The sequence below is a fragment of the Lagenorhynchus albirostris genome, chromosome 1 (genome assembly GCF_949774975.1).
Source record: "Lagenorhynchus albirostris chromosome 1, mLagAlb1.1, whole genome shotgun sequence".
Classification (NCBI taxonomy): Eukaryota; Metazoa; Chordata; class Mammalia; order Artiodactyla; family Delphinidae; genus Lagenorhynchus; species Lagenorhynchus albirostris.
In genome coordinates, this window is record NC_083095.1 from 113,412,186 (window position 1) to 113,439,581 (window position 27,396).

The 27,396-nt window shown below is 35.7% G+C and overlaps 1 protein-coding gene across 2 annotated transcripts in view; it reads left to right on the forward strand.

The window, feature by feature from the left end:
* The window catches only part of UNC13C (unc-13 homolog C), a 598,728-nt gene that overhangs the window by 492,221 nt on the left and 79,111 nt on the right, over window positions 1-27,396 (forward strand). For both annotated transcript variants that reach the window (XM_060169334.1, XM_060169325.1), the window contains 6 exons: window positions 782-908; window positions 10,017-10,113; window positions 10,765-10,908; window positions 16,314-16,391; window positions 21,379-21,456; window positions 26,501-26,589. In XM_060169334.1, the coding sequence (XP_060025317.1) occupies window positions 782-908; window positions 10,017-10,113; window positions 10,765-10,908; window positions 16,314-16,391; window positions 21,379-21,456; window positions 26,501-26,589 (613 nt within the window). The remainder of the gene's footprint in view (window positions 1-781; window positions 909-10,016; window positions 10,114-10,764; window positions 10,909-16,313; window positions 16,392-21,378; window positions 21,457-26,500; window positions 26,590-27,396) is intronic.

A 27,396-nucleotide genomic window follows, 5' to 3' on the forward strand; every position in this document is an offset into this window, starting at 1 on the left:
CAAAGTAACAGTGTTAAGCTATCCTTTTTGAGCAAGAGAGAGGAAAAAAGTCACATATTAGAAAATCCTGCTTTATGGGAAAAGAATCTAAAAGTGGAGATATATGTATATGATTCATTTTGCTGTACACCTGAAGCTAACACAACCTTGTAAATCAACTATACTCCAATAAAAATTTTAAAAAAAGAAAATCCTGCTAAATAAATGTCAAAAAAAGGTCACAGCGTACAAAATAATTTTTGCTGAACTTAAAAGGTGAAGAAGAAATCAGCTGGCTTAGAAGTTAAATATAGTTCTTCTCCTTAATTCTCTAAGTATTAAATATCCAGGCCAAAAATGCGATCTACTCATTCCCATTTCCAGTATTAATCAGGGATTATGCCTCCTAGTTTGATTCATGTTTTATTCATGCTTACAAGTTTTCATTCTTTCTGGCACTTTGCATCATGCTAAAAGTAGTCAAAATGTGAAAGCTTGCAGATAAATAGAAAAATGCTGATACATTATCACTCTTTAACTCACCAGAATTCTCACCTTTTTCAGGAAGGCACATTAGACCATTCAAGTCATTTCTCATTACTGCCTGAGCTATTCTACATAGGACCTAATGGATGATTTTTTCATTTTGTAAACTTTCAGGTCTGTCTTTAGCAATTCAATTTGCTTTAACCTCAAATATGTTATTTTCTTCCTTTTTGAAATACGAATAATAAAAGTAGATTGGAACACAGCATTGTTGGCTAACCAAACTTTATTAAATATTTGATTTTATCTGTTACAGAACATGAAAAGCAGCGGTTATGCAAGAGTACCGATTATATGAATTTGCATTTCAAAGTGAAATGGTTTTATATTGAATATGTGCGAGAACTTCCTGCCTTCAAGGATGCCGTTCCTGAATATTCCTTGTAAGTAGTGATTTTCACCCGCAAGTTTATTCTCAATTCATAGTCCTGTAAAATTAAACCTGAATTATGCAGCCCTAAAATCTCTTCACATAATCTTCATTTGAATGCTGACATTTCTGTCATAAAATTAACATTAAATGATTTGCATACCTTTGGGAACCATATTTAATTGAATTGTGTTGCATTTTTCAAGTATGACTTACTTGGATATTCAACTCAAAGAGAAAGAAATACGTAATACATAATACACAATGGCTCACATGATGAAATTATTTCTTGTAAAAGTGCTTGAACTCAAATTTTGTTGGGAAAATGAGGGGTGCTTGTGTATTGATCTATATAATCCAAATTACTCTTTATTTCAAACCTAAAAATGTCTTAGATATTTATATTTCTAAAATACAAGTCATTATTAAACAGGTGACATTTTCAGAAACATGAATCTATCAGATACAATTGTAATCACACAGATTTATAATACTCTGCATTTTATATTTGTCAGAATTCTGTTTTATTCTGTTGAGGGAGGGCTTTCAAATGCTAGGCACTGTGCCAAGTGTTGTAGGACAACAGTGAATAAAATAAAGCCCTCACCTTGAAAGGAGCTTATACTCAAGGAGATAGTGTAAGAACAAAAATCCTGCTAAAGCAAGGCAAATTGAAATAATTTACTAATTCAAGTAATATGAGCAAAGTGCAATGGGGTCTCACAGAAGAGAGATATTACCCCATTTCAATGACTCTACACAGTATTTATGGATGGGATAGCATTTGATACAGACTTTGAAATGTTTGGGCTATGGCAAGAAAATGAAAGGAAAGTTATGAGCATAATTATGGAGGAAGGAATACATGGGCTATGGTCCATGGGAAATAGTTTCATTTCAGTGGAGTACAGGGTATCTTTACAAAATTAGTAGAAAGTAATGTAGGAAACGTGGTTTTGAACTAGATTATATAAATACTGTGAAGCTTTTACCACTTTCATTAGGCATTGTGGGGGTTGGAAAAGGTAGAGAATGGAGGAGGGTAGGGAAGGGTATATATACATAATAGAGTGATTGTAGTAAAAATGTAAAGGATGAAGATGTATGGGAGAGAAATTTCAAAGATAGAATTTACAGAATTTGTCTACTAAAGACACATGAGGGTAAAAGAAAGAAGGAAGAGTTAAACATGCAGTACATGTGCCTAAGCGTTGGTAGTATCATTGACTGGGAATAGGGAAATGAAAAAGGGAGCTATTTGCCAAGAGAATTCTGCTTCTGGCTCTGTGTAGACTAACTAAACTACACTAACTTAAATCAGACTAACATGCTCACTGAAGACCAACTGTAAAAGCAAAATAAAATTAAACAGTATCAGAGAGCAATTGAGGCAACCAGGGATTGAGAAGCTAAGGTCCCTGAGAAAAGAAATGCATTGAGGTGAACCCTGTATTTGCTGCAGTTTCTCTCCGGTCATCTCCATCTACATGCATTTACCAATTTGCCATATAAGTCATGGTGGTCAAATAGAGAACAGTAACCCAGAGTTGATAGTGATCTCCCTGGCCTAGAGAAAGAAACATTGGTGTTCAGGGCTCTGAAGACTGCTTTGTCTTGTGGGACCAACATCCTAGAATAATGGGAACTACAGAGAAGTAAGTATAGCATGCTGCATGCAGTTTCTTCTTGAGGTATTCTCTAATTCTTAATCTGCCCATGTGTGGATAGTGAGGCAGAAATAAACAAGTAGAAAGCAGGCACTAAGAGATTAAAAACCAAGCAGAGACTTCAGTAGTCTCACAATGCTGGGGAGATAAAAATTAGAAAGCAAGGCTTCCTAAGAAAGAAGCATTATAAACATCCCAGGTTTTCAGGTGAGATCCCTGAAGGACTCTATCCTAAAAATAAGGGCAAACTGGAAATAGCCCAGTCTAAAACCCAGTCTTTTCTAGATTGTGGTGATCTCTGTACATTCTGTCTACAAGAAGAAATTCAGATCCATTTTGGAGGAAATGATCAACCAAAGGTTCCACAATTTTTCATAAACAATGCACAATATTTAACAAAAGATTAAAGACTGCCAGGCAACAGGACCAAATGACTAGAATCCAAGAGAAAAAAGAGAAATTAGTCTTATCAGACATAGAGTTTGATGTGTACTTCAAATTATGGGAGAATTTCAACAGAAAAATGGAACCTATAAGAAGAATAAAATGGACATTGTAGAACTGAAATAGGATGAAATTAGGAATGTGATAGATGGACCTAATGGCAGAATATACATAGCAGAAGAGGGCTTAAAATTACTGGAACATATTTTTGAAGAATATATTCATATAAAAACATAGAAAAAATACAAAATATAGAAAAAATAGAACAGGGATATATGGGACAAATTTTAAAAAGGTCTAATGTACAAAGACCTGAGTTCCAGAAAAGGAGAAGAGAGAAACAGTACTAGAGCAGTGTGTGAAGAGTTACTAGATGTGGATTTTGCAAAACTGGTGAAAAACATGAAGCCACAGTTTAAGAATTTCTGTAAATCCTAAGAAGGGTAAATTCAAGGAAAACTACCTGTAGTTACATCATAGAAAACTGCTTAAAATCAAAAAGAAGAAGAAATCTTTAAATGTACTGGGTCAAGAAAGGGAAGACACTTTACCTTCAAAAGGGCTACAATAAAACAGTTAGCTGATTATTCAGTAGAAGTGACTGAAACCTGAATACAATGCAATGATATCTTTTAAGTGCTGAAAGAAAACAACTAACAATTTAGAATTCTACAAGTGTCAAACGTAGCCTTCAAAAATAAAGGAAAATAAAAACATTTATATAACTGAGAAGTTGACAGAACTTATTTCCAGCAGACTCTCACCAAAAATGTACTGTAAGCCTTCAGACAAGGAAAATGACTCAAGATAAAAATACAGTAATATAGTAAAGAATTACAATCATTAAAGAAGGTGAACAAATGTGTACATTTAAAACACATTAAAAAAATTAAAAAATAAATAAACACATTAACTATATAAAATTTTTAAAATCTGTAGAATAAAATATACATAGGATTAGGACTTCCCTGGTGATGCAGTGGTTAAGAATCCGCCTGCCAATACGGGTGACACAGGTTCAATCCCTGGTCTAGGAAGATCCTATATGCTGCGGAGCAACTAAGCCTGTGTGCCACAACTACTGAGCCTGTGCTCTAGAGCCCATGAGCCACTACTGAAGCCCGTGCGCCTAGAGCCTGTGCTCTGCAACAAGAGAAACCACCGCAATGAGAAGCCCATGCACCACAATGAAGAGTAGCCCCCACTCACCACCACTAGGGAAAGCCTGTGCACAGCAATGAAGACCCAGTGCAGCCAAAAATAATAAATAAGTTTAAAATAGAAGAAAGCAATAGCATGAAAAGGTAGAAGAGTGATACACTGAGTAAATACAAGATCCTTGACTTGTTTGAAAAGTGTAAAATACTCATTTTAAAAAGCTTTGACTAGATCGTGGATGTGTATTATAATTTATAGTGTAACCCCTTAAGGTATAATATAATACTATGCATCAATAAGATAATGGGGAAGGGGAGGAGGATAAAACAACATTACATAAAAGTCAAGAAACGAGAATGAAAAGAAGGAAGAGCAAGTAGGAAACTGAGGGTGAGGGAAGCAAGATATGATAGATTTAAAATTTAATGTATCAGAAAATTAAGCATAATCATTAAATGCAAATAGATTAATACTCTAGCCAACAAGTATTGTCCTACTAGATAAAATAGCAAAACCCAAAAGATCTTGCTTACAATTTATTCACCTAAAACATGAGTCTAGAAATGTTAAGTGAAAGGATGAAAAAAATAATTGAAAGGAAAATTACACAGCTATCCTGATATTAGACAAAATAGATTTTAAGATAAGAAATACTTTGAGAGAGAGAAATTTTTCATGATGATTAAAGGAGCAATTCAACAAAAAGATGGGAAAGATATCTAATGGAAAGATATCCCATGCTCTTGGATTGGAAGAATTAATATTGTTAAATGGTCATACTACCCAAAGCAACCTACAGATTTAATTTGATCTCTATCAAATTACCCATGACATTTTTCACAAAACTAATTATTACCCTAAAATTTACATGAAGGACCCGCGAATTGCCAAAGCAATCCTGAGGAAAAAGAACAAAGCTGGAGGCATAACCCTCCTAGACTTCGGACAATACTACAAAGCTACAGCAATCAAAACATCATGGTATTGGCACAAAAATAGACATATGGATCAATGGAACAGAATAGAGAGCCCAGAAATAAACCCACACATCTACGCTCAATTAATCTTTGACAAAGGAGGCAAGAATATACAATGGAGAAAAGACAGTCTCTTCAGGAAGTGATGTTGGGAAAGCTGGACAGCTACATGTAAATCAATGAAGTTAGAACACTCCCTCACACCATATACAAAAAAAAAAAAACTCAAAATGGCTTAAAGACTTAAACATAAAACATGACACCATAAAACTCCTAGAGGAGAACATAGGCAAAACATTCTCTGACATAAATCATAGCAACATTTTCCTAGGTCAGTCTCCCAAGGCGATAGAAATAAAAGCAAAAATAAACAAATGGGACCTACTCAAACTTATAAGCTTTTGCACAGCAAATGAAGCCATCAACAAAATGTAAAGACAACCTATGGGATGGAAGAAAATATTTTCAAATGATGTGACCAACAAGGGATTAAATTCCAAAATATAAAAACAGTTCATACAACTCAATAAAAAAAACCAAACCACCCAATCAAAAAATGGGCAGAACAAATAAATAAATATCATTTTTCTTTTTGTTCAAACTTTAAAAATAAATAGGCAGAAGACCTAAATAGACAATTCTCCAAAGAAGACATACAGATGGCCAACAGGCACATGAAAAGATGCTCAACATCGCTAATTATTAGAGAAATGCAAACCAAAATGACAAAGAGGTACCACCTCACACTGGTCAGAATGGCCACCATCAAAAAGTCTACAAATAACAAATGCTGGAGAGGGTGTGGAGAAAAGGAAACCCTCCTTCACTATTGGTGGTAATGTAAATTGGTGCTGCCACTATGAAAAACAATATGGGGATTCCTTAAAAAACTAAAAATAGAGTTGCCATATGATCCAGCAATCCCACTCCTGGGCATATATCTGGAGAAAACTCTAACTTGAAAAGATAGATGCACCCCAAAGTTCATAGCAACACTATTTACAATAGGCAAGTCATAGAAGCAGCCTAAATGTCCATTGATAGATGAATGGATAAAGAAAATGTGGTACATATATACAGTGGAATACTACTCAGCCGTAAAAGAATGAAATATTGCCATTTGCAGCAACATGGATGGACATAGAGGTTATCATACTGAGTGAAGTAAGTCAGACAGAAAGAAAAATATCATATGATGTCACTTATATGTAGACTCTTAAAATATGTTACAAATGAACTTATTTACAAAACAAACACTCATAGCAAACTTATGGTTACCAAAGGGGAAGGGGGAGGGAGGGATAAATTAGGAGTCTGGGATTAGTAGATATAAACTACTATGTATAAAATAGATAAACAACAAGGTCCTACTGTGTAGCACAGGGAACTATATTCAATACCCTGTAACAAAGCATAATGGAAAAGAATATGAAATAGAATATATATATATATATATACACACACACACACACACATATATATATGAAACCATAACATACATAACTGACTCACTTTGCTATACACCAGGAACTAACACAGCATTGTAGATCAACTATACTTCAATTAAAATATTTCAAAAATAAAAAGATATTTCATTTCTAAATTTGTATGTATCAAATGACATGTCAGCAAAATATATAAAGCAAAAATTGTCAGAAGTAAAATGAAAAATCAAATCTACAATTCTATTTGGAGATTATACATCTTTCAGAAACTGATTGAAGAATCAGACAAAAAATGTCATTAAGAAAAAAGACATTTCAACAACATGATATCTGTTCATCTATTTCTGGTCACCCAGAGTTTCCACAAATTTTCATATTGTTTACACACATACACACACACACACACACACACACACACACACACACACACACACACACTACCTATCTACAGTTATAACCAGCAATGAGAAAATACACATTGTTATCAGATGTACATGGTGCATTTACCAAAATAGACTATCTGATAGACCAAAAAGCAAGTATAATGAATTTTAAAAGATTGAAGCATATACTGTATGTTCTTGGACCACTGTGGAATTAAGCCAAAAATCAACTCCAAGAAGATAACTAGAAAGTCACCAGATAGGGAAATTAAGCAGATACTCTAGATGATTCATAAGTCAAAAAACAAATCACAGTGTAGATTACACGATATTTTTAACTAAGTGATAAAATATGGCATGTCAAGACTTGTGGATTACAGCTAAAACAGTAAACAGAGGAAGATTTATAGCTCTAGTTCTATAAAGAGAAAGGAAAAAAGGCTATAAAATCAGTCATATAAGTTATCAGAAGAAATGTTTAAATGCCACTCAAGTCAAGAGAAAGTAGAAAAAGAAAATAATAAACATGACCTGGAATAAAAATAAAGTAGAAAATTTAAGGAGAAATTAAAAAGCCAACTGTGTTTTTGAGAAGACTATAAAAATCAAAAAACCTTAGTAAGGCCAGTGAAAAAAGATATGTCACAAATTACCATTTTCAGGAAAAGATGTCACTAAAGATGCTATAAAGATAAAAAATTATTAAGAGAGTATTTATGGTAGCACATTTAAAAGTTAGACAAAATGTACAAATTCCTTTAAAAAGAAAACTTATCAAGCTAGCATAGGAAAAAAGATAAAATCTGAGCGGGTCTATAACTATTTTAAAATTTGAATCCTTAAATAAAAATCATGTCACAATTAAAACTCCAGGCCCAGATGGCTCCAAATGGAATTCTTCCAACTGTTTAAGAAAGAATATCAGCAGTGTTACACAAACTGTTCCAGAGAAGGCAGGAATACTTCGCAAATCCTTTTTGAGGTCAGCATACCCTCACTACCAAAACCTTTTGAGAACATGACAAGTAAGAATATTTACAGGCCAATTTCTCTCTGACCATAGTTTAAAAAAATAAATGAAATATTAGCCAGTAGAATTCAGTGGTCTATAAAAACAGTAATAGAACATGACCATGGGAAATTTATTCCTGGAATATGAGATTAGTTAAACATTTTAAAAGCAATGAATGTAAATCACCACATTTAAATTATGAAGGAGAAAATCGCTACAATCATTTCACTAAATATATGACAATAATTAGATAAAATAGAACATTAATTTATTATAAAAATCTCTTATCAAGTTAGGAATAGAAGGGAACTCTCTTAATCTAATAAAAGACCCACCCTTCAAAAAAGAAACTGTACAAACATTCTCATGGATAAAATTTTGAAAACTTCCCCGAGATCAAGAATGACTGATTATATATATGTATAACTGAGTCACTTTGCTGTACAGTGGAAATTAACACAACATTGTAAATCAACTATACTTCAGTAAAATAAATTTTACTGAAAAGAACGAGACCAATAGCTGATAACATCACTTTTATTTAACATTGTGCTAGAAGTCCCAGGCAGTACAATAAGACAAGAGAGAGAAAAGTGTAATGGTTGTAAAAGCATATAATGATGCTATCCATATGTGTATATGACATATTTGTACACCTAGAAAATTCAAAAGAAAGTATAGGAAAACTAATAGAATCTAAAAAGTGATTGTAGTAAGTTCATTGAATTTCTATGTGACAGCCACAGTTAGAAAATTACATATAAACAAGACCGTTTGAATGGCATTAAAACCGTGATAAACTCATGTGATGAAAGATGTGCGTGCCCTCTACTGAGGCAACTATAAAATATTACTGAGAGGATTACTTAAGATGAACTAAATAAAAATATACAATATTCCTAAAAAGATGCATTATTGTAAAGGAGGTAGTTCTCCCCACATTGACATACAGATTCAAAGCAATCCCATAAGGAGTCCCGCAGCTATTTTTGTGTAGATTGACAAGTTCATTCAAAAATATGTAATACGTAGAAATGCAAAGGGCTGAGACTAGCCATAGCAATCTTGAAGAGGAAGTAAAAAAGTTGGAGAACTGCACTCAGTCACCAAGACTTATTCAAAAGGTAATTATTAAGTGTATGGTGTGGTGCATGACAAATAGACCAATGAAACAAAATAGTCCAGAAACAAATCCACACATTGCTGTTACCTGATTTGCATCAAAGATGCCAACTCAAAGGAGTGGGGGAAAGGATGACCTTCTAAATAAATGGTGCTAGACAACTGTACATCCATACGGAAAAAAGAACTTTGAAACTTAGACCATTCACAAAACCCACCTACTGGTGGATTGCAGATCACTAAAAGTTAAAGGTGAGCACCCAGAATCAGTTACAGGAGATAAGTCCATGTAGATGAAAGCCAGATGGTAAAGCCCTAAGAAATGAGAGAATGGCACAGTGGGGGATGTAGCATACAAGATCTACATTTTACAGGATTTTGAATTGTAAAGGGAATTGTAGAGTGGGAATTGGGAACTAAGCATATTTGAGGCAGCATTGGAAGGGCCAAGAGAAAGGTAGAGATTGAAGGTAAAAGAGAAGGATATATATATATATATATATATATATATATATATATATATATACACACACACACACACACACACACACACACACACACATATATATATACACATATATGTGTGTGTGTGTGTATACACATACATGTATATGATACACTGCACAGCATGCAGGACCTTAGTTCCCCGACCAGGGATTGAACCCATGAACCTGTACCCCATGTAGTGGAAGCTTACTTGGACTCCTAACCGCTGGACTGCCAAGGAATTTTGAGAAGGGGATATGTTTGAGAAGTGAAACTAAAGGTCTTCAAGGTAGCAGAACTAGAAAAAGAGAATGAAAAGAGATTTTTGGTCCTGAATTACTCTCAGATAAGAAAAGAGCAGTATTCACTGTTAATCATGTGCAAATGACATCTTTTATAGTATGCAATACTATCGTTTTTTTTTCAGGTGGTTTGAACCTTTTGTCATGCAGTGGCTAGATGAAAATGAAGACGTGTCAATGGAGTTCCTTAATGGAGCCCTGGGAAGAGACAAAAAAGATGGAGTGAGTTTAAATGACTTTCAGATTGCTTATTGTCAAGATTCATTTACACTGCTCACTTTTAAGCTAATGGGAATTTTTAGGCTTATTGCTATTAATTAAGTTTAATTTTAATCCTCTCATTACCAAAATATAATTAAAACACAATTTTAAATGCTGATAAGAACCCTAGGGAATTGCTTTTAAAAAAAATCGATCACCCTTTTACCCCAAGATTCTTTACTCCTTGAATTGGTCTGAATCTGCAAGTTCAGCGGGCTTATACAAAGCTCCCGTGTTGTTCTGGAACCCTTCCAGGACTCCAAGATTAGGAACAGACACCCTCCCAATCCCTCTGGAGCAAATCAAATGTCTTGAGCCACAATCGGCTTGCTAAACCATCCTAATGCCTGTGGGGAATGAGAAATTGAAAGAACCAGTCCCTCAGTTCAGTAATGGAGAAACCAATTAATAGCAACCTGCCCCATGATATTAGTTTTACTACACTTTCCAGAAAAGGAGATGGATTATTTTAAAATGAGCAAGCATTTTATTACTGGGAAATGAAAGTACATGATATAGGAGACTGAGCTGTTTTTGTGAAATAATGAAGATTCCTTCCACAGTCCCTCTAAAGTACGCTTACGAGGATGGTTTCACCTTCTCTCCCCTCAGTTCCAGCAGACATCTGATCACGCACTGTTTTCTTCCTCTGTGGTTGATGTCTTTGCTCAGCTTAATCAGAGCTTTGAGATTATTAAGAAACTGGAATGCCCCAATCCTGAAGCATTAGCTCACTTAATGAGAAGATTTGCAAAGGTAGGTTAAATGGAATGAATCCTTTCTTCGCTGGGACTATGGCATGTTGTTATTTTCCTGCACAGAATTTGAAAAATGCTGTTGTTTTGTAGCATTAGTCTTGTCTGACTACTACCCCAATTTAATTTTCTAATTCCAGTAAAAATAGGCTGTTTCAGGTTTGTCATCTAACTCTCTTTTTACCCTTCCTGTTTCCTAAGTATGGATTTATCATCTTAAAAAATCTGTTATTCACATGAATGACTCAGTCATTTGTAATTGATGAGACTACCTTAGATGGCCAAATTAATTTCTATTTCAGCTTTGTAGCTGAAAATAAATCTTGGAATTTCATATTCAAATCGCAGGTATTTTTTTTAATCAGTAGTACGATAAAAAGTATTTGAACTTGGAGTAATGAAAACTGAGTTCTAACTTCAAATCAGCCAATAACTGTAGTGTGAGTCTGAGCAGTTCCCTTGATTTTTTTTTTTAACATCTTTATTGGAGTATAATTGCTTTACAATGGTGTGTTAGTTTCTGCTGTATAACAAAGTGAATTAGCTATATGTATACATATATCCCCATATCCTCTCCCTCTTACGTCTCCCACCCACCCTCTAGGTGGTCACAAGAAAGGTCACAAAGTCCCTTGATTTTTATGAGTTTAGTTTTCTTAGTTGGCAAATTGATTTTGAGCAACCAGATTCCTCTGAAGACCTCTTCCTCCTCTTACTGTCTAAGAAGGCTTGCAAAGTACTTACTATTTTGCAAAAGTTTCTGGGGAAGTATAAGAAATAAAAAATGCTGTCTCTGGCCCTTCAAATCTTTATATATATATATAAAATACTCAAGACCACATGACATGAACTAATTGGAAGATGGCATGAAGAGGTCCACAATTCAGTCTCAAGCACGGTAGAGTGCACAGTAAGTTGAGCGGAAGGAAAACTAATGAGAGCTGAAATACAGTTTCCCTGGGAAAACAGGGCTCATTCAGCCTAAAAAGGTGAAGTTAGAAAAGTATTGTAAGCCATGGGAATAGCAGGAACAAAGGGAAAGGAAAAGCTGAGCGTGACGTGAAGAGCAGGGAGAAACAATCCTCTGGCAAAAAAGCAAAAAAAAAGGAAAAGAAAAGGAAAAAAAAAAATCTGTTCTGGGAGAAGTAGTGGGGAATGTTAGGAGAGTGAGGATGGGTCCAGATCTTGAAGAGCTCTGCTTCCCAGGCTGAGAAGTTTATACTTAATCTTTTGAACAGTTTAAGAAACAGTGAATATTTGGAGATTTTGAATCACGGTACTGATATGACAGATGTAGGGATGTAGGGCAATGACCTACACACCCCTATGCCTGACGGCCCTAAGGATAAGCCTGGCTTCATGGGTTGGATGATGGCAGAGGTTTCAGCTGGCTGTTTATTTGACAAGGGCTTACTCTTTGCCTCACTTGCACAATTTACTAGCCACTTTAAGAGATGTAGTCATGAAGAAGCACAATCTCTGACCTCAAAAACCTATAATGAGATGGCCAAACCTATAAACAACTATGAAAAAGTCAAATGCTATAATCAGGGTATCTCAGAGGTTGAAAAAGGCCTAGTGTATATCTATATCTCTCTATCTTCTATATAGATATATATATAGAGAGATAGGTAGAGAGAGATATATATAGATCATGTTAAAAAATAAAGACATGCCAAAACTCAGTGAAACTGTATAATATTTAAGACATATTAATTTGCTAGGGCTGCCATAAATAAAATACCACAGAATGGTGGCCTAAACAGTAAAAATTAATTTTCTCACAGTTCTGGAAACTGTAAATCCAAGATCAAGGTGTCAGCAGGTTTGTTGTCTTCTGAGGGCTCTCAGGGCTTCTTGCAGATGACTGTCTTCTCACTGTGTCCTCACACAGTCTTTCCTCTGTGTACCTGCAACCCTGGTGTTTCTTTGTGTGTCTAAATTTTCTCTTCTTATAAAGACACCAGTCATATTGGATTGGATTGGTGTCTCTTCTTATAAAGACACCAGTCATATTGGATTATAAAGACACCAGTCATATTGGATAAGGCCATCACACTAATGGCCTTATTTTAACTAACTCACTTTTTGAAAGGCCCTGTCTCCAAATACAGTCATATTCTGAGATATTAGGAGTTAGGGTTTCAACATATAAATTTTGAGGGACAAAATTCAGCCCCTAAAAGATGTATACATTTAACATGCCACTGCTTTCAACCACAGACGCCAACACAAGAGTAGATTACTTCATTTGCGTTCTCACAAAAAGTCTAAATTTGAGACCCTTTATGAATGGGAGGCTTGAGCCTGACCCTGTCATTGGCTCTGGCTCTTAGAAAAGTTTAAGCCTGGTTCACTGACAGGTGGATTAGGAAAGGGCTTCTTGTAGGAGGCAGCATCTTTATTAACTGTAGTAGGGTAGTTTTGCTGAGGTAACAAGGAAACCAAGAAACTGTATGATTTAACACAACAAAGATTTACTTCCTGCCCACCCAACATCAGATACTGGTTGGGCAACCCTATGGGGGAGCCTTTGTCAAAAATAAACAAAGCCAGATACTAGTTAAAGTTGTAAGGACAGATTTTAATTAGCAATAAATGAGTGCAGTGGGGAAGAGTCCAGACTGAACGAGAGTCAATTTTGATTTGTACAGATGTCACTGGCTGTTTTAGAGGCAGAGTGTAGGAACAGGGAGGGCACAAGCAGGGGCTCTCTCTGTCTTTCTCTCTATACTGTCCCCACTGCTGAAGCCCAACAGTCCACCAAAAAGAAAATCATGACCTAAGTTCACACACTCAGAAATCCTACCTTCCAGGCCTTCCTAGGTACCCCTTCCATCAACTGGTTCTCTGTGAAGAGCTATCTCCACCCTGCTGTGCATTAGGTAGGACAATGGTTCTCCAGCTTCAGCTTGCACCACTACCACCTGGAGGCTTGTTAAAACATAAATTGCTGGGACTCAACCCCAGAATTGCTGCCTCAGTAGATCTGGGACTGGATCAGGGAATTTAGATTTCCAACAAGTTCCCAGGTGATGGTTATGATAGTGTTGGAGACATGCCTGAAGTAGACATGTCTTAACTAACTACAGATGACCCTTGAACAACGTGGGTTTGAACTATGGGGGTCCACAGTTTTTAAATAGTGAATACTACAGTCCTACATGATCTGTGGTTGGTTGAATTCGGAGATACGGAAGAACTACAGATATGGAAGGCTGACTATAAGTTATAAGTAGATTTTCCACTGTGCGGAAGGTCAGCGCCCCTAACCCCCTGGTTGTTTAAGGTTCAACTGTACTCACTAGTATTAATTAAAGAACTAATATATAGTAGTGATTTTACTTTGTTGAATAAATTAGAATGAAATCGAGGTTGCCCCTGAATTGTACATGAACACTTTCATTCCGGTGTACTTTGTATACTCACAAAAAAATGGATGTTGTTACAGCCAGTGTACTCACAACTCTTATGGGCACAAGGCCTTAAACTACATCCTACATGGCTGAGCCCTTTTCCTTAAATGCAACCTATCCGGACTTGCTAACCACTGGCATTTGTAGGCTAGTGGATGCAAGATTGTGGGATCAGTTTCCTCCCAGCAGGAATTCAAGGGACTAGGTTTTTCCTATAAAGTAGAGGCAAGAATTAGACCAGGGGAAGACCTTAAGAATAATCAGAAATGGATGTCTGGATTCCCCTGCCCAAACTAAATCTTGAACAAGTGATAGTCTGAGTTGCAACAAGCTCCTAAAGTCAGGCTTCTGTTGGTTTTTGTTCTTGCCATATAGTGAAATGATTCCTGCAGGTAATACTATCATAAGAACCTGTAAATTGAGAGTAGTATTCATATGTATGAGTAAATCAGCACTCATTAGGGAAGTCCCAAAGTAATTTTCAACATTACATCTAAAATAAGCTTTGGACAGGTGCATTTGGAAGATACTTCAGTCTGATCCACCACCTGTTTTCCTAGATTTGTTGGTCTGCTGCTTGATAAGATGTTATATTTTCCAAAGCCAGTCTTCCATTTAAATTGATGCATATTATCACTTTACCTTGTACTTCCACAAACTATGGATTTTCTGTTATCCCTAATTTCAGGTTTCAGGTTTTCATTGTGATTTTTAAAGTCTATAAAACGAGTTCATAGTCACATTCGGTGAATTCAGCTTTGTAAATTAAACATCTCTCCTTTAGTTTAACTCCTTGGACTGTCTCCCCAAGTTGATTTTGAGCCGCAAAGAAAATTCAGACGAATAGGTTATACAAAAAATCAAATCTTTTTTGTCTTTGCTTTTCTATGGAAAGAGATGGTCTGTATCTACTGCTCTTGTTGCTTTCTCTCTTCTAAGAAAATCATGTCCACATTGGACTTACGATAATTCAAGCTCTGTAAGTAACAGCAGTAGGGTGCAAACTCATCAATATCTCTTTAAGTAGTTGAAATAAAATGTAACAAAGTTTGTTCATTTTCCCTTATTTTGCATAATTAATGGGAGCAGAGGGCATCCTTAGGCTCAGAGAGAGTTATTAGTTGGAGAAGGAAAATTTAGAATTAAGATGAAAAAGACAGAAAGAGGGGAAAGATTAGGCAATATTTTTAGCAAATATTGCACCAATAAATAACTTACTAATTAAAGGTAAATGTATTGAGATAGTGTGATGCAACAAAAGCTGAAGTTTAGGTCTTAAGAGGTGGTCTTTGTTATTAGTAAGGCTCCTTATCATAGAAAATTACTGAAAATATTCATTGCTAAGTGACATATATGGGAATGTTCTGACACCCCTCTCATAATGAGGTATTTAGGAACAAGGCAGAAAGTTGAAAAAATAACCATCACAAGGAATTTTGTCATGGTAGGGGTACGTGTGTGTGTGTGTGTGTGTGTGAGAGTGAGGGGCGGAGGGGTGAGGATGGGAACTAGAAACCATGAGAGATGATGAAAGCGTGAAGTATCATTCATTCAGGAAAAGAAAAATCATTAGGGGGCATTAGGTAGTAAGTATCCAAGCACAGAGGAGGTTACCACCAAACAGTATACCTTCTGAGTATTTAGATAAGTTAGAAATAAAGAATTTTGTGATGGAGCTGGTTGTATTAAAATGGAATGGATGCATGTGGAATATCTTCCAAATGTACTCAGAAATATTACAAATTATCATCTAAATATACTAGTTAAATTGAGATCCTTCTTTTGGCAAGGGTGTAGATTTAATCACTACTTATGGCCATTGTTCAGCTGAAAATGACATTAGAAAAGTTTTCCCAGTTAACATAACCTGGATTGTGTGTGTGTGTGTGTGTGTGTGTGTGTGTGTGTGTGTAAATAGATACATATATCTGTATATACATACATATAGGTTTTTACTTACCTGGATACATTTCACAATTTTTTTTCCTAGACCATCAATAAAGTTCTGCTTCAGTATGCTGCAATTGTATCAAGTGATTTCAGTTCATACTGTGATAAGGAAAATGTGGTAAGTAAAAATGTCCCTACTTTCAAGTATTCCTCAGTTGAGAACCACTTCTTCAAACTAATAAGTAAGCAAAGGAAGTTGTTTTCTTTCTGTTCTCATACAGGATGATAGAAAATAGGGATCTCAAGAAATTGTTTGAAAATTTCCTAGTAGTCCTGAACTGGTGCAAAATAGAATTCAAAGGAAGGTTGAGAGCATCTCAATGCCAGCCAGCTTGTGGTTTTCCATGATGATAAGGAATAAGGCTCATGTAAACAGCTGAAAACCCTCATCATTGTAAACACTGGAGCTGGGACCTAGGAGTTAAAAAGTTGTTTATTGTTAATACCAACTAGTGTAGTTTTGGCACCAATACCAAAATGAGTATAATTTAGCCTTTCAGTTTTCAAATAAATTGAAAAGGATGGTTAATGTAAGGAGTGATGCTAATTTATACTCTGAATTATTAACTTAGCCTTTTATTTTTTGGATGATTGAGAAAACATTGATAAAATCTAAGCCAGTATTGCAGCTTAATAAAAGGAATAAAGAGAAGATAAACTAATTTAGAATATAATCAGTGTTATTTTATGGTAGAGGGTAAAATCTTTCTATTCACCATATATAATTTTAGGAGAAATCTGTCAGCAACATAGGATTTTTTTTTTAAAGACTGAAAAAAATATATATATATATTTTTTTTTTTTTGCGGTACACGGGCCTCTCACCGTTGTGGCCTCTCCCGCTGCGGAGCACAGGCTCTGGACGCGCAGGCCCAGCGGCCATGGCTCACGGGCCCAGCCGCTCCGCGGCATGTGGGATCTCCCCGGACCAGGGCACGAACCCGCGCCCCCTGCATCAGCAGGCGGACTCTCAACCACTGCGCCACCAGGGGAGCCCTGAAAAAAATATTTTAAAAGTCAGTTCTAGGGCTCCCCTGGTGGCGCAGTGGTTGAGAGTCCGCCTGCCGAAGCAGGGGACACGGGTTCGTGCCCCGGTCCGGGAAGATCCCACATGCCGCGGAGCGGCTGGGCCCGTGAGCCATGGCCACTGGGCCTGCGCATCCGGAGCCTGTGCTCTGCAACGGGAGAGGCCACAACAGTGAGAGTCCCACATACCGCAAAAAAAAAAAAAAAAATCAGTACTAGATTTTTCAAGACAAAAATCAGGATTTTTTTTCTCCCTCAAAAAATCAGTTCCCACTATCAGGCAAGTCTTAAAGAGAATTCTTGCTGAAACCTCCTTGACCTCTTGCTGAGAGCTCATTAAGATAAGTCAGTCCTAATGGTTCTTGAGGGTCCCAAAAGATGCTTCTTTTCCTTAAAGGAAAATGCTACCTAGAAATTTTACTGAAACTCACAGGTATTTCAGCAGTGATTTCTAATTGCCATTGATTATAAATACTCTAATAGGCAAGATAGAGTATTTATTTATTGAAAGCATATAGCTACAATTAAATTTATAATACATTTGAAAAGTATTATATTGAAAATCAAAACAGTGACAGATAATTTCAGAAAAGATTCTGATTTACTAGGACAGCCAAACTGAAGATTTTGAAAGGTGGCTGTGAATTATCAAGGCTAATTCCTGTCATTCAGAAAGGAAAAGTAGCCTTAAAAGGCCCTTGCAGACTTTATAGTATATTTTATTTTTTAAAGGAGAAAAATTATAAATCAGCATTTATTGTATTATTCTCTGTATTTTTCCTTTATATTTTATACTTTTCAAAATCAAATTTTTAAAAAGGTCATTGAAATATTATAGCACAGGAACTTACTTTTCCTTCCTCAATGCTTTTCTTTCCTAATTACTGATATCTTGACCAGTCTTAGACTCTCATTCAAATGCCAAGTATCATTTTAGCGTTTCCATGAAAGGATATCAGTTAGCTGCTTAGTTTAAGCTTTCAGCTGAGATAAATTGAAGAAGTGCTTTTATACATTTGTGTGTGTACATATCACTGCTGTTACAGATTTCTTTAAATATCAAGAACATTGAAACATTATTATTTTTTATTTTCTCTGTATATATATGACAATATTCCTATTTCATCTGCAAATTGCACTAGAAACTTTTAAAGAGAGACATCTTCTAAGAGATGACCATAACACTTGCTTTCCCAGGGGTCAGAATTATAGACGACAGTTAAACAGAATATCTGTGACAGAATTTTTTTTCTTCTGTGACATTTTAAATTTGGAATGGGTCACAAGTTTTCAATCCATTCTTCCACACTCCACATTATAGCAAAGCAACATTATCTAAATCAGAAATGCTTGATTTATTTTTTAAATCTTTTTCAACTCAAAAACATAATTTGGTGGAATCTAAAAAAATACAACAAACTAGTGAATATAACCAAAACGAAGCCGACTCACAGATATAGAAAACAAACTAGTGGTTATGAGTGGGGAGAGGAAAGGGAGAAGGGGCAATATAGGGGTAGGGAATTAAGAGTTACAAACTATTATGTATAAAATAAGCTACAGGATATATTGTACAACATGGGGAATGTAGCCAATATTTTATAATAACTATAATAGAGTATAACCTTTTAAAATTGGGAATCACTATACTGTACACCTGTAACTTATATTGTCCATCAACTATACTTTGGTAAAAAAAAATATATTTGGGTCATGTAGAAATGGCCATAGTCTGAACAAATCTAACTTTTATATTCATTGTACTTTAGGTTCCTAACTTTGTTCCAGGTTTAGAGCAAATGAAATACATTATGACATTTTTAGGGGAAAAGCCAAAATATACAAAGATTAAAAATTAACTTCAAACATAGGTTATTTTTATCTAACTAAACTCACCAACAAATGATGCTTCTGAATTCAGTTAATGTTCCCTTTACTATGGGTATTTTTAGCTGTCTTTGCTTGTTTTTCATTTACCACTGAAGTCTTTAAAGTAAAAGTTGTTCCCCGATTAGGTTTAAGGTAGAGTTGTGTAATTCAATTCTCAGTACTGTTTTGATAAATTGATTCAATAAAATTGAAATTTGAACATGTCAAGGTCAGGGGAAGCTTAATCAAAGAGGAAAGTCTCATGTTTATTTTTATCTCCGTCTGGATAACTGCATCTCTTTTTTTATATGTAGCCTTACCCAGGTCAGTGGCAATCTATGCCAAGTGAGCCCAAGTGTCTTTGTTCATTTGGCTTCTTAGTAGCTCTTTGCCATCGGAAATTATTATATTAAGAAGGCTTGGAGGTTGGTTTAATTTGTAAAGCTGGAACTAAAGTACTATTACATGTGTCAAAAGAGATAAGCTTGAATGCTAATATCAAATAATCATAAAAGAGACTACCCAGCTAACTTAGACCCATGAAAAGCAGGGTGATTACACCTTTACCCATGTAGTCTTCCTGCTTCTCCTTGAGTCATGCTCTTCCTTAGTTCTTTCCCCTCTGCAATGAAAAAGAAAAAAACCCCAACGGCCCTATACCCTAATGGAAAAAGCTCTGTTGGTTCAGTTTGTTGACATTGGGTCAAGATGCAGAAACCCTGAAAATCTGATCATACATGCCACGGAAAGGATTAGGCCTGGATCCAGTGACTCCATCACAGCTGGCAATCTGAATCATTTGTAGAACATTGTGGTTCAGCTTACTGGACAAAATCTATAGGAGATAAATCTCTGTGTTAAAAAAAAAAGAAAATATTTAAGTGCCTGGAATTAAGAGTAGCAGTTCTAAATTGTTTTCGTAAATTGAAGTTAGGATGTGGTCACTTTAAGAGTCAAATAGAAAGTTTTTCAAAGGTCAGTAATACGGTTAAAACAATAATAAAATCTTTCCACTGATGAGCACTAACACCTCTCTGATGTCCTGGAAGTCCTTTGCAGGCCTCTCTCTGACTCATTATTGGCTCATTTCCCAGCACCTTGGAAGGCATATCCATTTTCCTTTCTTTCACTCTTTTCTGCCATTGATATGCTGGCTCTTCAGAATCAGTATGTAGCAAATATTAAATTATTCCATAACTATTCTGAATTCCATTATAAATTAATTTCTACTATTCTGAGGACACATCTAGTCCTGTCAGAAAGCTTTACATCTTAATGTGATTGTTATATTTCTGCCTCCTTGGAAACAAGTCAAGGAACATTTTTAAAGCATGTATTATGTGTGAGGCTCCGTGCGGTACTCTGTAAGAAAAAGCAGAAAAAGACACAGAGGCACATACAGTGCATTTAAGGTCAGCTGGCAAGACAGTCAAAAGCAACTCAAACGTGAAGTTTAATAAAACAAATGTCAAGTGAGTGACAAAAAAGATACAATCTCAAGTGAGTGACAAAAAAGATACAATCTGGGAAAACAAAGACCCTAACCTGAATGATGGACATGACTGAAATAGGTGAAGAAGTTCAAGTGAAGGGCCTACATGCTAAGCCTAGCCACAGAGTCTGGAAAGCACAGGTGTTGGGGAGGTGGGAAACAAGCCTCTTGTAGTTGAGAGTCCATCATAATACAGTAGAGGGAGAGGAGAAGACAAGCATGGTTTGGAGCTGTATAACTAAGGGCCTTGAATACCAAGGGGTGGCCTTTATCGATAGCCAGAATTTATTAAAGGTTTTTTGGGGTTTTTTTTTTTTTTTTTGCATTTCTGAAATTCAGATGGTGTTTTAGCTTTTGAAACAGTGAAATAATAGAATAGTTTAAACTAGTTTGTTTTTCTTAAAGTAAATCTTTAAAAAAGTGAACTGAATTTGGTTAATTTTGAAGTACAAAATGCCACAATGCTAAGAATAAAATAACTTCTAGTACTAGGTCTCCAATGGTTTATTGTCTAAGTATATTATTAAATTTCATTCCCCAAAGTGGTCATATTTTCTCTCTTCTATTCTTAACTGTTAAAAAGTATAATCTTAAAATAGCATAATTATTCTATTTGCCAAATAGAATTGAACTTAGGTGATAGTTGTATACTATCACATTGAAGGTAAACTCATTCAATAATTTAATGTATTTTTTGTTTTGTTTGCTTTATTTAAAGCCCTGTATATTGATGAACAATATTCAACAATTGCGGGTTCAGCTGGAAAAAATGTTTGAATCCATGGGAGGAAAAGAGGTGAGTATGTTTTTATGCCTGCATTTGCCAAATATCTCAGAGGTCATTAGCAGCGTATCTCTTTGCTACGGAGAGTGACATAATCGAGTTTTTACATGGCTTAGCTAAAGAACAGGAAATGCTAACAATCTAAAATACCATTAACAGCTAAGGTGATCATTACTCCGCAACAGAATACTTCAGTAAATACATCGGAAGTGTGAATAGGAGGAGGGAGATGGTCAATAGTCTTTTGTAATGTGTATATATAGTCATATATACACTATTAAATATATTTTTGTGTATGCTGACGATATGTAAAGTTTCACAGTTGCAGATGTCTTTTACCATACTGCACAATGTCAACTTGATATCAGTTTTCTTCTGCAGTGTGCTTTGTGTCACTACTGGTTCTTGGTGTATCGCTGGTTTATTTTTCACATCTCAAAAATCTGTCACAACTGTGTTGTGTAGTGTCTGTAATGTGTTGTGTCTTTGTCTAACATCTCTGACCTGCAATTCCATGAGCAGAAGAAGGAAGGAGAAAGATTCTTTTATGAAGTTTGTGATAGTACGCGTCTTATGACTGTTTCCCCTCCAAACTCAAAGACGATTGCACTTCCTACTTGTTCTCATTTGCTTGTTTGGATCAGGCAGACTGTGAAATACTAACGGGGCACCTGCCTTGAGCTGCCACAGTGTTTCACAAACCGACATGAGCATCTGGGGAATTGAGGACTGGAGACAGTGCTGCAAGGGAAGGTCATGCAGCTGTCATTCTCCCACCGCCACCCGCTCCGTAAGACAATCCCAAGGGTGGCTAGGATGAAGGGATATTTCTGTTTAAGGTTTTATATACACTGTTCCTAATTATTGTGATAAGTACGCAAGACATATGTAAAGCTAGGTTCGATTTCAAAGCCAAGATCCCATTCATTTCTAAATTGATAAGGCTGAAAATGCTTCTTTTAAGATGGGACCTCTTCACACATGATGTTTCTTTTAACCCAAGAGACATTTATACATTTTTCCCCTGATGTCTTTTTTTTGTTTTGTTTTGTTTTTTGTTTTTTGTTTTTTTTTTGCTGTACGCGGGCCTCTCACTGTTGTGGCCTCTCCCGTTGTGGAGCACAGGCTCCGGACGCACAGGCTCATCGGCCATGGCTCACAGGACCAGCCGCTCCGCGGCATGGGGGATCTTCCCGGACCAGGGCACGAACCCGTGTCCCCTGCATCGGCAGGCGGACTCTCAACCACTGCGCCACCAGGGAAGCCCTCCCCGATGTCTTTTTTATTATTCTCAAGTCTCAGTCTTTTGAAAAATAAACTTGCTATTTAGCATCCTACAAATGAGAAGCACCAGGATACATGGGTGAAGGTGCAAAACATATACTCTCTATAGGTCCATTAGGGAAAGAATTTATGCTAGGAAGCAAAAATGCAGTGGGGGTATGGTAACCATATTTTTAGAACCGAACAAATATCAGGGCATAATCTGACATGGTCTGGCAATGACACAAAAACTTGAAATTAGGACTAACTTGGTAGTTCCAGAATATGTGGTGGCTAAGGAATGAAAGATTTCAAATGCAAAAGTATTCTACTAATAGTCAACGCAAAGTATCAGTCTAAGGAGAAGGGGCACTCTAGATATCAAGATTCCCTTTGAGGGAATCATTTCATGCTTCTGCCTGCCCTCACCTCCTTCCTCAAATATTTGATAAATGCCTAGGCTTGCAGGGACAGACACTCAGGAGAGAAAGTTAAGTAAGACAGAGTTTAGTGGGAGAGAGAGATTCACAGGAGAACAGTTAAAAGAGAGGGCTGTATAGACAGTAGGAGTGCACAGCAGAGTTAGTACAGAAACTAGAGCCACTGACTGCCTGGGGTGAGTGACATCAGGGGTCAGATTTGTAAAAGGAGGTGATAAGTAAATTGTCTTTTAAAGGAAAAGTAGAAGTGAGCCTTGAGGACAAAAAACTGCAAAGATATTTTGCCTTCTAGCTATCTCTTCCAGAAGTCATTCATATTACCACAACTCAATAGTGTAAAGTATCTCAGTGGTGTAAATAACTTTGCCAGCCAAGTTGTTCAGGTACACTTTCTAATACAGTTTCTAATTTAAAATAAATTTATTAACCTTGACTTTTGAATGCTTGAAATATTATCTTTTTTCTTATTTATCTTTGTTTCTCTTTTTGCTTTTAATAACTCTAAAATACAAAAAAAGGCGCAAGTTACTTTTGATGTTTGATGTCATATTCCTTACAGAACTAAGCTAAGTTTTAAACATTTGTGAAAAAAATTAGGTAGCTTTTTACCTTTCCAAGGTAGCCAATAATTTGTAAAATACGCTATTGATAATTTAGGCAATAAATTCTCAATGCCAAATTATTATTTCTTACAAACTTTAGGGAGTTTGTAGGAGTAAGGAAATTTTTCTCAATTTGGACACATAAAGAAATGCAGAAGAACTCAAGAATTGGTAAATTTGCTGGCCAAAGAGATTGTTTTATAATTAGATGGGTATGCTATTTATGCCCATTATTACAAAAGACCTGCAATTTGCATATTGGCCTCAGAATTACTCTTCCTATTTTAATGGTTTAATCCTATGATTTGGATCAGATAAATGTCAAATACCTAACTGAAACAAGAGCTTTTCTGGTGTTTTTTTTTTTTTTTTCCTGTTTATATGACAAGGCATTCTGTCTGTACCTGCTTAGAAACTCATGCTTCTCTCAGGAAATGAAAACTGTCATCCAATATTTAAATTGCTGTATTTTGACAGTTTCAGATTTTCAAGTAATAACCAATTACTTGATAGAAAATTTCCATTCACAAAATACCTAAGGTAGACTAAAATGATTCCTAAGAAAAGAGCATAATTTCGTCCAACTGACCTACCTAACCATTTCTGTATGACTTTAAAGTCATTGTCTTAACAGGTGAACAAACTAACTCAATCTGCGTATCAAACTAATACGGAAACAAAATACATACTTTAAATAAGAAGCAACCCAATTTCCTGAAGAAAACCCTACTGTCAGAGCCATTCCTTGGAGGTGGCAGATATGTGGGTGGAGAACAACCACCTATCACGGTTTAGCACGGAGTGGGGCATGAAGAAAATTCTATGGGAGGTCTTCTCTCATTTTCTGTTCCCAAACATTTTTATCCAAGCAAAGTTGGTCTAAAATTGGTATTAGGATAATAGCAAGAACATATGATAAAAAAAACATTCAGCTTACAAGGTTCCCTAGGATTGGGGTGGGCAGTTCACATATGTTTTCTTGGTTAAGGGTTGGGGAGATATGGTTTATTAGGCTAATTATGTTTAAATGCACATCAGTGTCAGGGCTGTTTAAAGACAGGTAATATCTAATTGTTTTTCTGAATCACTGCCTTGCAACTGGTTATAGGTGAATGGAACTCTCAAAGTATGAGACTTAGGGATATTGTAAGTTTCCAACTGCTAGAGAAGTCTGCATCTGTTAAGGTGGCCTGTGCATGTGTGGGTAATCTCTTATGACAGAGACAGAAAAAAAGTAGTCCAGAAGAATCACATTGGCTCTGATAAAGGAGCAGAAACTAACCAATCCTGAAATCACCTAGATTTGAGTGAAAATTGACATTAAGGGTTGGTTTGACATAACCAGTAAAGTATCAGATGTCAAATGCAATCTTTGGTTTCTACTCCAATGTTTTTAATCAAGTTAGCATAACATAGAGCTACCCAGATGCTGAGGTGTGTAAATAATACTTCTTCCTAATAGTTTCTTAGTATTAGAAAATGTTCCTAGAGGGTTATAAGATTTATGACCAGTGTATTCTATTAGGGACACTTTTTGGTCCTGGGTTGCCTCCCAGGAGTTTAAACTGATTTGGGTCATATATGTATTTGGTGTTCTTAGGTTCTCTTGTTTATACCAAGTCCTCCTTTAACTTTCTCTACTCCCCAAAGTTGTCTTCATCCTATGCCCCTCTCTTTAACAATAGTTCAGCTTGGGCAAGAACTATAGGTACTAATGGTAGGAAATTGAATTTCTGAAGACTCAAAGGAAGATTGGCTTAAATTTCAGAGAATATTCTAGGTTTCCCTTTACATGAATTTCTATCAGCTAGATACACTACATCTATTATAAGTTATTCTATTTTGAGAACTAGTTTGCAAAACTTAAATTAACAAACAGGATAAAATTTTCTAAATGCTGGTAAAGTTTGTGTTCATCCTTTAATTTTAAAAAAATACTCCCACATTAATAGTTTGATGTTTTATTTGTGTTCATTTATATTATGTTATTTTCTAATATTGATTGATATTATTTTAGCACTGAAATCAGTTAAAAAGAATAATTGGCTTTTACATGGTAAGAGTAAGCATAAAATGTCCTCTTGATTTAATTATTTTTCTTTTGCCCCCTCCCCCCAAAAGAAAAATTTTTAAATAAATAAATAAAATGGGAAACTTTGAATCTTGAACTCTGAGTTACCAATTGGCATCCAGGAAGAAAAGTTAGCCCTGTCACCTCCAGAGAAACACACTGGAGCAACAGGATAATTGTTTATTACTTTTAATTCCATACTTGGAAAAATAAGGCACAACACAACATGCAAAAATTAATTTTTAGCCATTTTTAAAGTTTTCAATGGGCCTATTTATTTACAGGGATATTAAAAATGAAAATATATTTTCAAGCAACACATATGTTCAACTAATGTATAACCAGTTTTCTAAGTTGTGAAGTTATCAAGTTCTGTAGGATATTTTGTCATACCTTGCATCCCACTGCTGTAACCAACAAAGGCTTTGCTCTCTAGCTCTTTTTTGTATGCATGCTATGCATTTCAATCAATTTTTTCAAATGTAAGAACTCTTCAGGTTTCATTAGAATTATCTAAATTTTGCATTTGATTTCAAAGGTTAAAAAAAGGAAAGGAAAGAAAACAGTATATGTATGCTATATTGTTTGAAGTTTACCTTGTAATAAGCAAAATATTCTAAGAGATAAAAGGCATGCTCTCTCAGAACTCCAAAGTAATATTGTTTATGGTCTCTTTGCAGCTAGATCCTGAAGCTAGTACTATTCTAAAAGAACTTCAGGTTAAACTCAGTGGAGTTCTGGATGAGCTCAGTGTCACTTATGGTGAAAGGTAAGTGGCCTAAGTAATTACTATCCAAATGTATTAGGTTTCATTTAATGATAATCATGCCTTCAACACTGTCTCTCTCCTCTGACTGTCTAAGTCCGTTTAACCTCAAGACTCAATCTAAGCATCACCTCCTCTGGAAAATTTTCCATGACCCTGTGATTTTATAGTGATGTCTTGCTGCTTGCTCCCCAGAACTCCTGCTCCCCAGTATCCTGCAGTTGAGTAGCACTTACAACACTATGCTCTAAGTTCTGGTTAACTTTCCTCTTTCCCTCTCTTTATTGTATGTTTCTTAACATCTCATTCTTATTTGCAATTCTAGTGTTTAGAGCTTAGCAATTGGCTGTTGAAAGAACAGAGGGAGGAGGGAAGGTAGAGATAAAATCCTCACATATATAACAAGTATGAGTTGTGTTCATGCCATACACATCAGTGTGGTTTCACTTCGAAAGAACTGAACTCTTAACCCCATAACTGAATTAAGTCAGGATGATTTGTTTTAGGCTTTAGAAATGTTAATGCAATTAGCTCATGGGAAACTACTGACATATCTATGTTTTGTCTTTTTTTTTTTTTTTAATTAACTTTTCTTGCCTATGGTGTGTTTCTAAAGAATGAGAAGTTCATCCTAGATAAACTTCATTTTGGATCTATAGGAAAAAGCTGTCATCTCATCAGCAAATGTTAAAATAGATTAGAATTTATCCCTTATCGGTCATATCATTTGCAAATATTTTCTCCCATTCAGTAGGTTGTCTTTTCATTTTGTTGATGGTTTCCTCTGCTGTGCAAAAGTTTTTAAGTTTA